General features: G+C 45.5%; 1 protein-coding gene across 1 annotated transcript; it reads right to left on the reverse strand.

Moving 5' to 3' along the window:
• Positions 1-671: 671 nt before the first annotated feature.
• LRRC40 (leucine rich repeat containing 40) lies at positions 672-12018 on the reverse strand. The gene is made up of 15 exons (XM_072343520.1): positions 11845-12018; positions 11409-11590; positions 10790-10863; positions 10010-10139; positions 9512-9635; positions 9082-9224; positions 8469-8641; positions 8097-8187; positions 7607-7652; positions 5372-5480; positions 4446-4553; positions 3337-3447; positions 2390-2467; positions 1573-1758; positions 672-1362 (listed from the first exon to the last, which is right to left on the reverse strand). Exons 1-15 carry the CDS (start codon positions 11993-11995, stop codon positions 1257-1259), a joined length of 1812 nt encoding a protein of 603 aa, XP_072199621.1. The 5' UTR covers positions 11996-12018; the 3' UTR covers positions 672-1256.
• Positions 12019-13026: the final 1008 nt, after the last annotated feature.

The following is a 13026-nucleotide window of genomic DNA, read 5'->3' on the forward strand; positions in this document are numbered from 1 at the left end:
GGAAGGTGCTCGCTAAGCTTGAAGACCCTGAGGATAAGGAAGAGTGGTTTTATGTTAATTCTGGTCACATCCAAGACCTGAGGTGTTCAACTCTAAGCCACATTACGGCTTTACAGCGAGAGCAGGTGGAGGAAATGAAAATGCTTTCAGCCTATCCATTTTACTTGATAAAAAACACACAGCACACCCATTTGGCGTCCGCTTGCTTTCAGACGTGGAATGGAAGAATGAGGTATGGTTCTGTTCCCAGATGCAAAGATGCCTTTTAGTTTAAAGCTTTTTTTCTGTTAAATTTCATTTCAGATTGCGAAGTGAAGGGTCTGCAATTAGTTCCCGTTCAGAGGCCCAACCTGCAGCGCCTGCACTGTACCCACACAGCAGAAGCACTCGGTGCACTTTAAAAAGCCAACAAACAGAAAACCTTAGCAGTGGAAATCCACGTGGAATCTGCTTCCATTCCATGTCCATAGGCCTGTGAGAAGCAACAAATGATAGTCACAGACTAACACCAAGTAACTCCTCCTTTATGTTGTTAATCTCCATGCTGCGTTGCTCTTATTAATTGAGATCATTTCCATGATGGTGAAGTGCATTTAAATAAAAAAGCTGAATGTCTGTATGTTACTGGCTAAAAACTTCAATCACAGCATAAAGATTTAGAAACGAAACGTATATCCAACAGCAAACGTTTATTGTTTCAGTGCAGCTGCCAACATCAGCCACGTTTTGCTCAATTCACATGGGACATGCACACAGTCTGCAGGACATTTCATGCTGTATCCATCACGTTTAAAGGTTCGGGCATTTTCCACATACAGACCAGCAACCAATGGACTGAGGCAGCGGTGAAGAGAGACCAAACACCCAACAGGAGATTATAAAACAGGTATTCAAGAATCAGAAAGCTTATTTCCCCCTTTTGCTCAATTACTTTGGTGTTTACAATCCTTAAGAAAAAAATGGCTTAATTGTAGAAAAACATTGTCTCTATTACTAAACGCAGCTTTCAGCTGCATCCCTCCTTACAAAAAGTGTAAACATAGATTGTGGTATTTTGAACTCCTGAGACATGCAGCCTTGAGTGGAAAATATTTTGTCGGTGAATAATTTCTTAACATGCAAACTAAGAACAGTATTATGAACGCTTTACGGCCCAGGGCAGACCAGCAGCTCACAAACAACCAGGAAGGGATGTGATTGCATCAGACAGGATGACACTCTGCTTTCCATTCACAAGTGCGCAGGGAAACAGCCCATCAAGTAGGGATCCGGCTTCTGAGGTACTCCAGCACTGCAGCTGTTCCTTTTGCCAGGATGGCTGCTCGGGGAGTACGGAATGGATTCCCTTCTAAAAGAAGCGTCCTAGAAAGACACAGATGTGCAGTTATTCGTACTCAGGCTTTTCCTTCTTGCAGCACATTCACACACTGCATATGGGGATAAGAATCATTTGAAATCCTTAAGTCCTCTTTGGTTCTTCCAGAATAATTTTAACTTCTGCTGCCTTAATTCACAGTGACATACCAGGCAGAATCTGCTTTTAGAAAACAAGTCCCCACTTACAATACACACCTCAGAGTCTCACAGTTCCCGAGTTCAGGTGGCACCTGAAGAAGGTCATTGTTCTGAAGGTCCAACGTCCCCAGCTGCTCCATCTTCTTCAGCTGCAGAGGGTCTACAGACCCCACCTGGTTGTTACTGAGCAGGATGGTCTCCAGCGTGAGGATGTGGTAAAGGACACTGGGAAATATCTTAAATCTTCAGAAGGAAGGGATGAAAGTCAGAAATAGGGCGATCAATAAAACTAACAACCTTTTAAACAAGATAGTATTTCAGCATTGTTGACTGAAGGTAAATGTTTACACATGCTGCTGTTTAAACCGATTATCTTACAAAAAGCCAAAAAGCTGTGTGGAATTTGCACCATCGACAGCTCAGCACCTGTAGCAGAACTACAGGCCAAGACCACCCATTTTATGACCGTGAGTGACAGCTCTTGTCACACAGAAAGCAACTGCAGTGTGAATAATAGAGCAGTGTGAGCAACTGCAGGACTGCTCAGGGACACCACTGCCCTGCTATTTTTCCTGTCATCTGGACCAGATGTATTATGGGTGCTACAAGGCGGTCCTGCTGGCATCCACTTCTGTTACACTGCTTACAGGTCTGTTTAATCCCTTTTTTAACCAGCTTCTACTGTCTCTCTCCAAAACCTGTGACAGAAAATTCCAAGCATGTGCCATCACTGTGTAAAGATGCACATTCCCTTCAGCTGTTCTAAGCTCACCGTTAGCTGAAGCCCTTTCTCATTCTTACCTCACATTAAAATTACATTGAATTCTTTTTACTGTTATAAAAAAAAAGAACAACAACTGAAATAGTTGCTCACCTATTATAAGATAGATTTATTACTCGTAGTCTTGACAGTGCCTCCATTTCCTCAGGTAAAGACGTCAACACATTATTTCTGTGTATCAAATTAAGATAAAGAACAATGAGCAACTTCTAAGAAGTTTTAGGTAGGAATTCACAGACAAAGAACACCCGTGTTTATCAGAGCTAACGAGTTCTTTAACATCACTATAAATGGATCAAGATGGCAAACCAAGTCTGTATTCCCAAGTTTACCAGTAAGGAAACATAAAGCCTGTTCTCTAAGGACTCCCGAACATTTCTGAGCACCTAACAATTCCAGAGACATGCCTGGCAGTTCAGCTAGTTGGGTCTCAGAGGGGAGTTTATGAAACAGTCCCATGTTGGCACCAAGGTCAATTGCTGGGATAACTCTACACCTCTTGAAAACTCTCTGAGCCTGATATCCATTGGCTCCAACAAACTCATCCTGCTGTGGAAAGGAAGCCATTCAGAAGCTTCACACAAAGAAGATGGGTTTATACGGACAAACAAGGTATCCTTTGAGTGCGACATGAAGAGTCATTACCGGAAAATTATTCATTGAAAGATGCTCCAGTTCCAGGCAGAAGCCCAGAGCTGATACCTTCACTATAATACTTCCCAGATCTATTCCCAGAATCATTTTCTGTTTTGTTTCTAAATATCACTCTTAACATCTCTGAGAAGCTTTTAATGACTGATACAAGGCCTTTCCCCACAGCAAGTCTTAGAGTTTGCCCACTGTTCTCTGTGTTTCTCTTTAACTGATGCCAAAATCCAGGCCACTCGCTATTTCAGATCTGCTGGTCATTCAACTGGCAGGGAGCCCTTTTGGGAAACGAAACATTATTTCAGTACTGCTATTCCACTGCAACAGATGGCTGGTTTAAAGAGGCATGAAAACGAGTCACTGGGAAAGGAAGTCCAACACTCATCACAAACCTGATATCCAAATGTGTCAATTTATGAAGCGTGCACAGCTCCAAGGAAACAGAAGAGATTTTATTGAAGCCAAAGTTGACATCACAAACTGAGTCTTTCAGCTCCACGATCCTGAAACCCAACATGAATATACTTTTACTATGGAAGCTCACGTTTGCCTTCCAAGTTACTGAAAAACCTGTTTTATTCTAGAATTCTACAGGTCATGGAACTTCCTCTGGCTCTTGGCACTTCAGAAGCCATTTTGAGAGTGGAAACTTTACCTGTGAAAACTGCCCGTCCTGGATTCTTACACTTGATGTAAAAACAAAGCTCAGGATCACTTTACTAACGCTCATAGAAGGGTCAGTTTCCTCTCACAGATCAGGACACTGAGTTTTGCTATGAAGGCCTACTTTCTTAAATGGAGTTAAGAAAGATTTCAGAAATTATGACACAAATGACCATCACTGCAATGAGGCTCCTCTCTGCACAACACCAGTATTTGTTACCATTGCTGTCAGCAGAAGGCTCTTCCTTGAGATGAAGTAACAAGTGCAAAAGCATCCAATGCTATGTGATGGGACCAATATCAAGCAAAATGGCATGGAAATTGTTCAGGCTTCCTTAAAAAAAAGCTATCTGAAGAAAGTGAATCCTAAAAGGACCTCTTCTCTAGCACAAAGCTATCATTTCACAGCTTACACGTGCATTATCTTCACATGAGAGGACCACTTTGTAGAGAAAACAATACTAGACTGTAGTTAAGTACACCACTTGATATGATGAGAAGTCACACTGGAGTCTGCCCTTACTCATTTAGATAATGCTTAATAGTGCAGTACAAAAGACAACATACAGTGGAAGCACTGTTGAATATAGCCAAGCTTCATTTTACTGAGATCTTCATGCAGATGAATGGACCCTCCTGCATGCCACTCACACTAGAAATGCCAGTGTATTATTCAGCATCCCTGTTATATTCTCTGTGTGTGTTTGTACACATACAGAGGAAAAAGTGTAAACATCCTCTATTAGGAAGGAAAACAAACCAAAACCAACACAAGATGCTGAGGAACAAAACAGGAAAGAAAAAAGCAGCACGTAAAGAACGATCCCTACAGAAGTACCTTGGGGGAATGGCAGTCAGCTGGTTTTTGCTGAAGTTGACACTGGTGACAGGATTGTTTCTGACCGCGTTGAACACGTCATCAGGGATCACAGCCACCTGCTTCTCACTGAACAACAAAGGCAGGTAGCTAAGTAACAGGTTAATCATCTCACATTGAGAAAACGATGAGCAGCAGAACAGATACATGGGTATCTACAAACTGAAGTCCCCAAAGGATTGTTAATGAGAAAGCTAACCGATCACTGCACCACACTACGTCATCTGGGCAATAATGTTATTTCATCCCGACAACCTGATCTGTTACCTGGCTTAAGAACATCCATTAAGAGCTGAATTAGGTCACTACCTCTACACACATGCCATACATTGGTCCAGAAACTGCAGCAGATAGGTGATGAACAGGTTTCCCCATCAGATCAGAGAATATTCCCCTGCAGTGATGTGCAGCTCACGTAAGCACTGAATTTGGACCTCCTGAATGTCTACAGTGACGAAAGGCATCCCAACCCTTTCACTACAGTCACGTCCTTTCTGCATTCCAGCTCTTTGCAGATCCGTGCATTTTATCCGGCAGTTCTCAGTAAGTATGGTTTTCTGACCCTTTCCTAACCTAACAAGTTAAATCGTTAGTTAATTTAAGAACAAACTGATAGTATGTGAGATGTTCTGAGGCTGACTGTTACTAACTAAGGAAGTGTAAAAAAAAGCATGTGAAAAGATGAAGTATTTCAGTGAATTAAAAGGAATGGAACTATGAAACGTGGCATTTAAAATCCTACTCCCGAACACCCAAATTTTATGTGCAAAATGCATCAGTACAGCAGAATCTGCAGACGGTCTGGCATCTATCATAAAGTTCATTTTAAAAGCTACAGGAAAGCTTTCTTCCAGCTTTAGAAACGGGCAATATTTCAAACCACATACCTGTATTCCAGTAATTTCAGTGTAGTTATGGCATGCATGTTAATCCTGGACTCACTGGGGAGAGTCATGGCTGTCACGGGAGGCTCCTCGTTTGGGCTGGTTATGTCATCTGGAAGGAACACATAACAGTCACACACACTACAGGCTGCAGTCAGACGTGCTCTGCACATCGTAGGTGGAGAGCTGTAGTGTCCCTCGTTACCTGTGCTCGCTCATTTTGACTCTCCCTGCCTTATAGATTGATTGCATATGATCACATTCATATTATGTCAAGATCTTTCTAGCACGGGGCTTTTGTAGTTCAGTTTCCAGACTGGGGTTGTTTGTGACTTGGCTTTTTTGTTTGTTTGCTTGTTTTTGAGTGGAGGCAGGAGGAAGAGCTGACTTGGATTGTGAAAAAAATAGGTCACACAATAACATAGCTGTCACTGTAACTGTTACGTTAGACAGACACCTCCAAGGGGCAGGGAGCCAGAGACAGTGATAAACAGGCAAGATGGGCAAGAAGTGATCCAGGTCAACTATCTCCAGAACAGCTAAGCTGACCACAGTTATGGTTAAAACATTAATATTTATAAAACCCTTCATCATAATCTCCTTTGTAGAGTTCCTTCTGATTACCCTCTCCAATGCACATGAAAAACTTGTTGGCTGCTCTGAATATCTAGGAAATGTTCTGCACATCCAGGCTGTGGTATTACCCCCTAAGAGCTCACAGGCACTTCAGAAGGGTGAAGCTTAGCTAGAAACCCAAACATATGATCAATCTGCCACTAAAAGAAGGATGCTACAAGAAATTCATGAATTAAAGCCTACCAACTTGCACCTGTGCCCAACTAGTAATTCCTGCATGAAGACCAACAAGGTTAGAGCACTTGCTCAATTTAAGCCTCTGCGTGCATAGGTCTGTTGCTGCTCCTGGTTTAGCTCCCTCTTAAATGCTCAGAAAGGTACGATAAAAACACAAACACTAAAATCCATGCAAGACCTTAGCTTGTTTTCTCATCCTCAAAGATAAAATCTCTCACAGGTTAGCAGAAGAGCATTCAAGTATGTACTCAAGCATCCAGTTCACTTTTGCAAAGTCAATAATACATCAGATTTGTTTGGAATTGGACACTTTGAAGCAATTTTACATGCTGCAATAACCCAATTAATGCTGCCATCCTCTGGCAGATGGCGAGAAAGCCCACTCGCATGTCACACATATCATTCTCAATACAATTTTCCTACGTCTATCATCAAGTCCCCCTCCAAATTAAAAGGTTAAGCATTTTTTGCATTTAAGTGCAGCGTAATTATTTCCATGCTATATATTCAACATGACCAGTCAACCCACTCATTTTCCCTATTTCATGCCTTAACATTTAAGATTTCTAAAGGTAAAAGAAAATCCTGCTTGGAAAAGATTTGCTCTCCTGCATGTGCAAGTTGTTTAGACTGTGACAGGTTCTTACAGAATCAAAAAGTGGTGTCATCTGCAATACTTTATTTAGGGAATACGAAATGATGTGAGAACAAACAGAAGAACCCAAACAACAGAAAACCAACCAAATGACAAATGATCTCAGTGGATAAGAGGACCATGCAATAATCTGAAAGCTGCACACCAGCAACCTTTGGACCCTGTTAGCAAAACGGATCCAGAAGTACTGGATTGGTTACAGAAATTGACACACAACCAGCTGGGTGATTTTTAATCCAAAGGGGGATTCTGCAAAAATGTGCAGCAGTTTGGTTCGGAGAATTAATCTTGAGATATTTCAATTTGTGCTCTGTGACTTTTTAATTATTTCCACAGGGAATTATGGGATCCAGACTCACATCACAGAGGGATGAATGGGCCAGGATTCCAATTCTGTTTCAAATAACCTCTTACTTTCTCCCCCAGGATTTGTTATATTCTTAGTCAGCTATGTGGTGGAGCTCATAGCACCACCATGGCCCTGAGGCTGCCTTTCTCATGCCTAATGTCTGGGAACTGCAGGACCATACTGCCCACACTATCACATGAATGAATACCACACGATACCTTTGCAGAGTCTCACCTACATGAATGATGCTCCGTAAAGAATGCTATGTTATCCAATAGCGTAAGAAAAGGGACAGCACAGAAATACAGAGCAAACTGTTGAGTAAAGAAACCTATCATTGCAGGATAACTGGAAGAAACTGGCAGCATTTTAATTTCTTAGAAAGATTCTCTTGAAGATGCGACTCAATGAAGCAACATACCTTGGATTCTGCTTCTCAGGTATTTCAGAAGTTCCTGGGTGCCTTTCTTTAGAAAAAAAGAAAGAAAGAAAGAAAGAAGGAACAAAAGGTCAACAAGCATTTACCAGCCAGTATTTACACAGCTGTTCTGACAATGAAGACCAACAATTTCAGTCACATAAATGGAGCTCATAGCACATCTGGTTATAAAAGCTACCCAACAGCTCCTGTAGAAAAACCCTATTTACAACAGCTTATGTCCTTGTTTCCTTAGAACTTTGTGTGTTTATTCCAGTTGAAAATTCCCAGCCCCATGTTACTACTTTAGGCTCCACATTGTTAGCTTTTCATCTGGAGCTCCTTGTCCAGCTCCAAGAGCAAGGAAGAACTGTCCAAATGAACTCAGCCTTCTCTAAAAATCTATAGTATAATTATGCTTGAAGAAGAAATTCACTGCTTGAACGGTGACTGCAACATCACCAGCTTTCATGTACTATCTAAACGGGCTTACTTGCAGAAGGTCTCTTCGAATGGTTCTCAAAGGGTTTCCCTCTAATGCCAGGAATTTCAACTGAGAAAGGTTCCCCAGTGTGTAAGGCAATCTGCAAACAGAAACAACCCATTTCAGATCAGAGCTGCTTCAGTACAAACCCCAAGCACTGGCAATTGTTTGACAAAGGCCTGGTACTCTGAAGCTTGGATTCTAACAAAAAGATACAGAACATCTCACATTTAAGAAATCACCATTTCCAAAACGACGAAATGGAGCCTTCATTTTACAGCCCAGGCCTTTTTCCATTACTGAAATACATCAGCTATACATGGTGTATCCACAGATGCCACGAGGAAGGCCTCATCACAGACACGTGCATTTCTTTATTACCTACTGATATCGTTGTTGGCAAGGTCAAGTCGCTCCAGCTTCTGGAGTAGAGTGATTTCGTCAGGAACTGATTTTATCTTGTTGTCTCGAAGTTCCAACACGGAAAGGGAATTCAAGTGCTTAAGATTTTCTGCATTTAGTATTTCAATCTGATTTTCACCAGCATGTAATTCCTATGGAGACAAAGATCACTCACAGTCCCAAATGGTTCTTTAAACCAAGAAGAGACATTTGCTGCTGGATGTGGTATATAAATACACAACCTCACATACCAGCAAGAACTGTGCCAGAAAATGCTGGAACAGCTTGGGACTCTAAGTGCAGAGCTTGGAGTTATGCTGAACTATGGCATCTACATTCTGTGATGGATTTGGGTATCGATTGTATACCCAGTGACACAAACATCCAATTGGCCTGAACACATTGCTATTCCATGAGGAACACATTTGGATGGTAAGACTAAATGCAAACGGGTATGAATAAATAGTTCTACACGCAGCTTTATTAACTTCTGATCGCAGCAATTCACGATCACTTGTATGTGAGCTAACAATCACTACTCCAGAAGCTCACTGCAAACACATTTACAGCACTGCAACAACTCAAACCTCACCTTCAGTAATTTGCACGAAGGAAGTTCTGGCAAGGAGCGCAGTTTATTCTTTCTCAGATACAGCTGCTCCAAAGATGCCATCGTTGCCAGTTCAGAAGGTACGGTTTCCAGGTAGTTTTTCGTACAATCCAGTTGTCTTAAGCCTACAGAATAATAAAAGAAAATAGAAATAGTTTTCTGCAGAAGTATTGGTACCTACTGCTTACACTTTTCTAGTAGTTCCCTGTAGTTTGTCAAGCAATACCAACTACAGGAGGACTATTGTAGCTTTTGTTGTTTTGTTTTTAAATAATTCTAAGCCAGTCCTCTTGAGAAGACTTTAAGCTCTTCAGAACCTACTTTCATAACCTGGAATATTATGTAATGTATTTCTGAACAGAACTACAGACCGGGCTGTCTGACATTTAACAATCCGAGGGAACTCGCTCACTTTTCATTGCGCTGATATCTGCAGGCAGGTTTTTGAGTTGATTACAAGCCAAATTGAGTCGCACCAAGTAAATGAGCGAAGCAAAACTTGTTGGAATGTCTGTAAGATGATTGTTGGACAGATCCTGAAGAGCAAAGAGAAAGAGGTTATAAATAGAGGCGCTTAAAATATCCCCTGAGTACTGCTCTTACAAAGTTAATTACTGGCAGAATATTGCAACTAGATTGCTGACATCTCCAGGATTTCCCTGGTAGAAATGTGAACTGAAGAGATAAGTCTCCCATGGCAGGCAGGTCACAGGGGATTGTTCCTAAATTATTTGGAAAATCCAAATCAAAACTTGGTTGCAAGCACATACACAAAGACATAACAGCTGATAAGGACCATGAATTGCGGAATATTCATAAGGTTCTAAGAGCTCTCTTTCAATTAGCAGTAAAACGCAGCTAGGTGGATGTTTCTGAACAAACCAGTGTTTGTCAAGAAGTTGTAATTTACCAGTTCCTCTAAACCGACGAGCTGTCCAAATCCATCTGGCAGGTGGCTCAGCTGGTTGTGCTGGAGAAGAAGGCTCTTCAAATGTGACAACTGCAGCAGTTCTTCTGGGATGCTCTTCAGCTGGTTGTGGCTAGAGTTAAAATGTGGAAAGCAAAGCCAAGTAACAACTGTCTAAAAGTTCTGAGAATAAACCGCACACAGAATCCTCTGCTGCACGCGATGCTGCCCCAACTAGGGTTACTACATGCACAGCCATCTGAGATGCAGACTCTTCAGACCCCAGAGCAAGCATGAAGCACACCCAGCATGTGATGCATCCAATAACTCTGTTGTTGGCACAGACCAGCTGTCTGTTGCATCTGCAAAACAATTCCACATCACAGCGTGCATGTAGGCGTGCTGCACAGGATGCCATCACCCTTAAGACAATCTCCCTCTTACAACTATTGCAGCCCTCTACAATGGAGTAGCTGCCTAAGAGAAGATAAATTTCTTTGTTAAGGAACACTTTTCATCCCCATCTGAATCTACAATATTCCAGCTGCACCTGATGTTTGCTCATGGCAGGGCTCACAGACAAAAAAGAAACACGCCCTCTCCTCCTGTACAAACTTACAGCATGACACCTGCAAACAGAACAACATGAAAGTTACAGCCCAAATGATATCTACGGCTGTTTCCAATCTATATAGTCAGGAAAACGCATTTTTATTCCTTTCAAAGGAATAAAATCCCCCCTGCGCATCCTGAAAAGCAACGCTCTAAGTTTGTAACAGGTACCTGACATCAAGCTTCTGCAGATTTTCTAGGTGTCCCAAGGCAGAAGGCAGAGATGTCAGCTGGTTATCATGGACCTGGAAAAGAAACGTTTGGCAATACTTACTGAGTCGCACCTCGCAGGTTTTCCCCCACCCAGTCTGCAACAAAGCAAGCTGAACTAATGCACAAAGTTAATCTGTGCATTAACAACACCTGCGTACATTCCTCTGTACCATTCAGTCCACTCTCAACGCCTGTGCACATTCCTTCCTCTGCACAGTTACCAACAGCAGCACTTGAACTGCCAGTCTCGTAAGGTTCTATTTAACTGAGAGTAAGCACTGAGAGATCAAATTGTTTGGTATGAGGCGTGCAGAAGCACACTAAAGGTGTCTGCATGCAGCAGCAGCTCTTTCAGCGCTCCCAACTGGACTCCTCAGACCTCTCTGCACAACATTCCCCACTGCCTGCGTGTAAACCAGAGTATCAGCAGGGAGATGGGGAGCAGTCCTCTGTCCTGACAACACACCAGTGCTGCTCCTACACTTCCACTGCTGAAGGAGATGGAGAGCAAGGATGTGAAACCATGCTGTCCCACACTGTACGATGAGGCTGCCATCTTACTGTAACGGGTACGTACATCAAGCACAGTGAGTGCGGGCAGCAGCTGGACGTCTTCAGACAGGCACTGCAGCTGGTTGGAGGCCAGGATCAGCTTGGTCAGGTCGGTCTGCTCCCACCAGCGGTCTGCAGCACCGAAGGAGAGGTTCTGCTGCGCTTCCTTCGGGGTGTCCAGGTTGATCCTCCACACGTGCTGGGGCACTGCAAGCCGAACACAGCGCTCAGCCCGACGCTTCACGCACCGCCCGGACCGACGGCTTCTCAGCGGCTTTCAGACATACACACACAGTTACTGATACAGATTCCCAAAGCTGGCAATTCTAAGTGCACGTCAGCAGCGATTACAAGGCAGAGATCGGCCGGTGAGCTACGGCCCAGCGCCCACAGCCGGGGCACGGCGCGCAGCCCGTCGCGGTCTGACCCGCGGCTCCCCACGCCCCGCCCGCCGCGCTCACCCTCTCCGAGGCCGCGGCCCGCCAGGTTGAGCTGCCCGCTCTTCCTGGCCGCCCGGATCAGCCCGTCCGGCACGGCGCTGCTCTGCTCGGCCGCCGCCCGCCTGAAGCCGGATCGCGGATCTCCCGCCCGCGCCCTCCGCGCCGCCGCCATCCCGCTCCGCAGCGCCGGCACCGCCCCGCGGGCACAGCGGGCGGAGCTCCGCGCAGGAGCGGCGGCGCCGGGCCGCGCTGTTGGGGCTCCGTGCGGCACCGCCCGCTGTCGCCATTTCCCGGCCCGAACGGCCACGCCGAAATGGTGTCACGGCGGCGGATGGCGAGAGTCGAGCCGGGGGGCAAAGCCGGAGTGTGGCGGAGACAGGGAGCTGTGCAGGCTGCAGAACAGGGGGCTGGGACACAGCACCGCTCTGTGCAGCTCCTTGAACGGAGCGGATCCAGAAATATCATAAAATCACAGAGTCACTGAATGGTTTGACTTGGGACCACGAGGATCATCGAGGTCCAATACAGCCCGCTGCAGGCAGGGCCACCAGCCTCCACGTGTAATAGCAGCCCAGCTGCCCAGGGCCCCATCCGAGCTGGCCTTGAACTCCCGCAGGGATGGACGGGCACCCACAGCCTCACCGGGCAGCTGCTCCAGCTCCTCCCCGCTCTCACAGCACAGAACTGCCCCGACATCCAACCTGAGCCTCCCCAGCCCTGGCAGTTAGCGGAACGGACAGCGCAGGCACCGCCGTCACACGGGGACACACAGCGCTGGGACACGGCCCGCACAGCGCTGCGCTTCCCCGCATGTTCCCCAAGCACAACGTGTCCGAGTCCCGCTGCTTGTCCCGGTGAGAGGCAGGTGTGTGTGCGGGGCAGGAGCAGAGCTGGATCCGACTGCGGTCACGGCAGCGGATGGGAAGGGCTCTGCGGGGGGGCGGGTGTCCCGAATCACTGACGATCGGCACTTAAGGAGCACGGTTATGCGTTTGGGGAGATAACTGCTGGCGTTACTCGGTGTGTAGCCATTCCCCGGCAGCACACTGTGCAGACACGGCGCAGCCCGGCCCTGTGCACAGCGGCCCGCACAGCAGCCGGCCCGGCCGACCCAGATGGCTGCAGCGGGCACAGGCCGCACAGGCCCCAACGTGCGCCGGGCTCGGGCTGAGGCCCTGCCGGCCATCCGCGCCTTTACGGACA

This window comes from Excalfactoria chinensis, chromosome 8 (assembly GCF_039878825.1).
Source record: "Excalfactoria chinensis isolate bCotChi1 chromosome 8, bCotChi1.hap2, whole genome shotgun sequence".
NCBI classification, from domain to species: Eukaryota; Metazoa; Chordata; class Aves; order Galliformes; family Phasianidae; genus Excalfactoria; species Excalfactoria chinensis.

Bases quoted from the DNA above. Each gene is read 5' to 3' on its own strand.
- LRRC40 (XM_072343520.1), bottom strand. From the start codon at position 11,995: ATGGCGGCGGCGCGGAGGGCGCGGGCGGGAGATCCGCGATCCGGCTTC. The intron at 10,864-11,408 runs GTACGTACCCGT...TTTCTTTTCCAG, and splicing joins CCGCACTCACTGTGCTTGAT to GTCCATGATAACCAGCTGAC. The intron at 3,448-4,445 runs GTACTTCTGTAG...GTTGGGTTTCAG, and splicing joins CTGACTGCCATTCCCCCAAG to GATCGTGGAGCTGAAAGACT.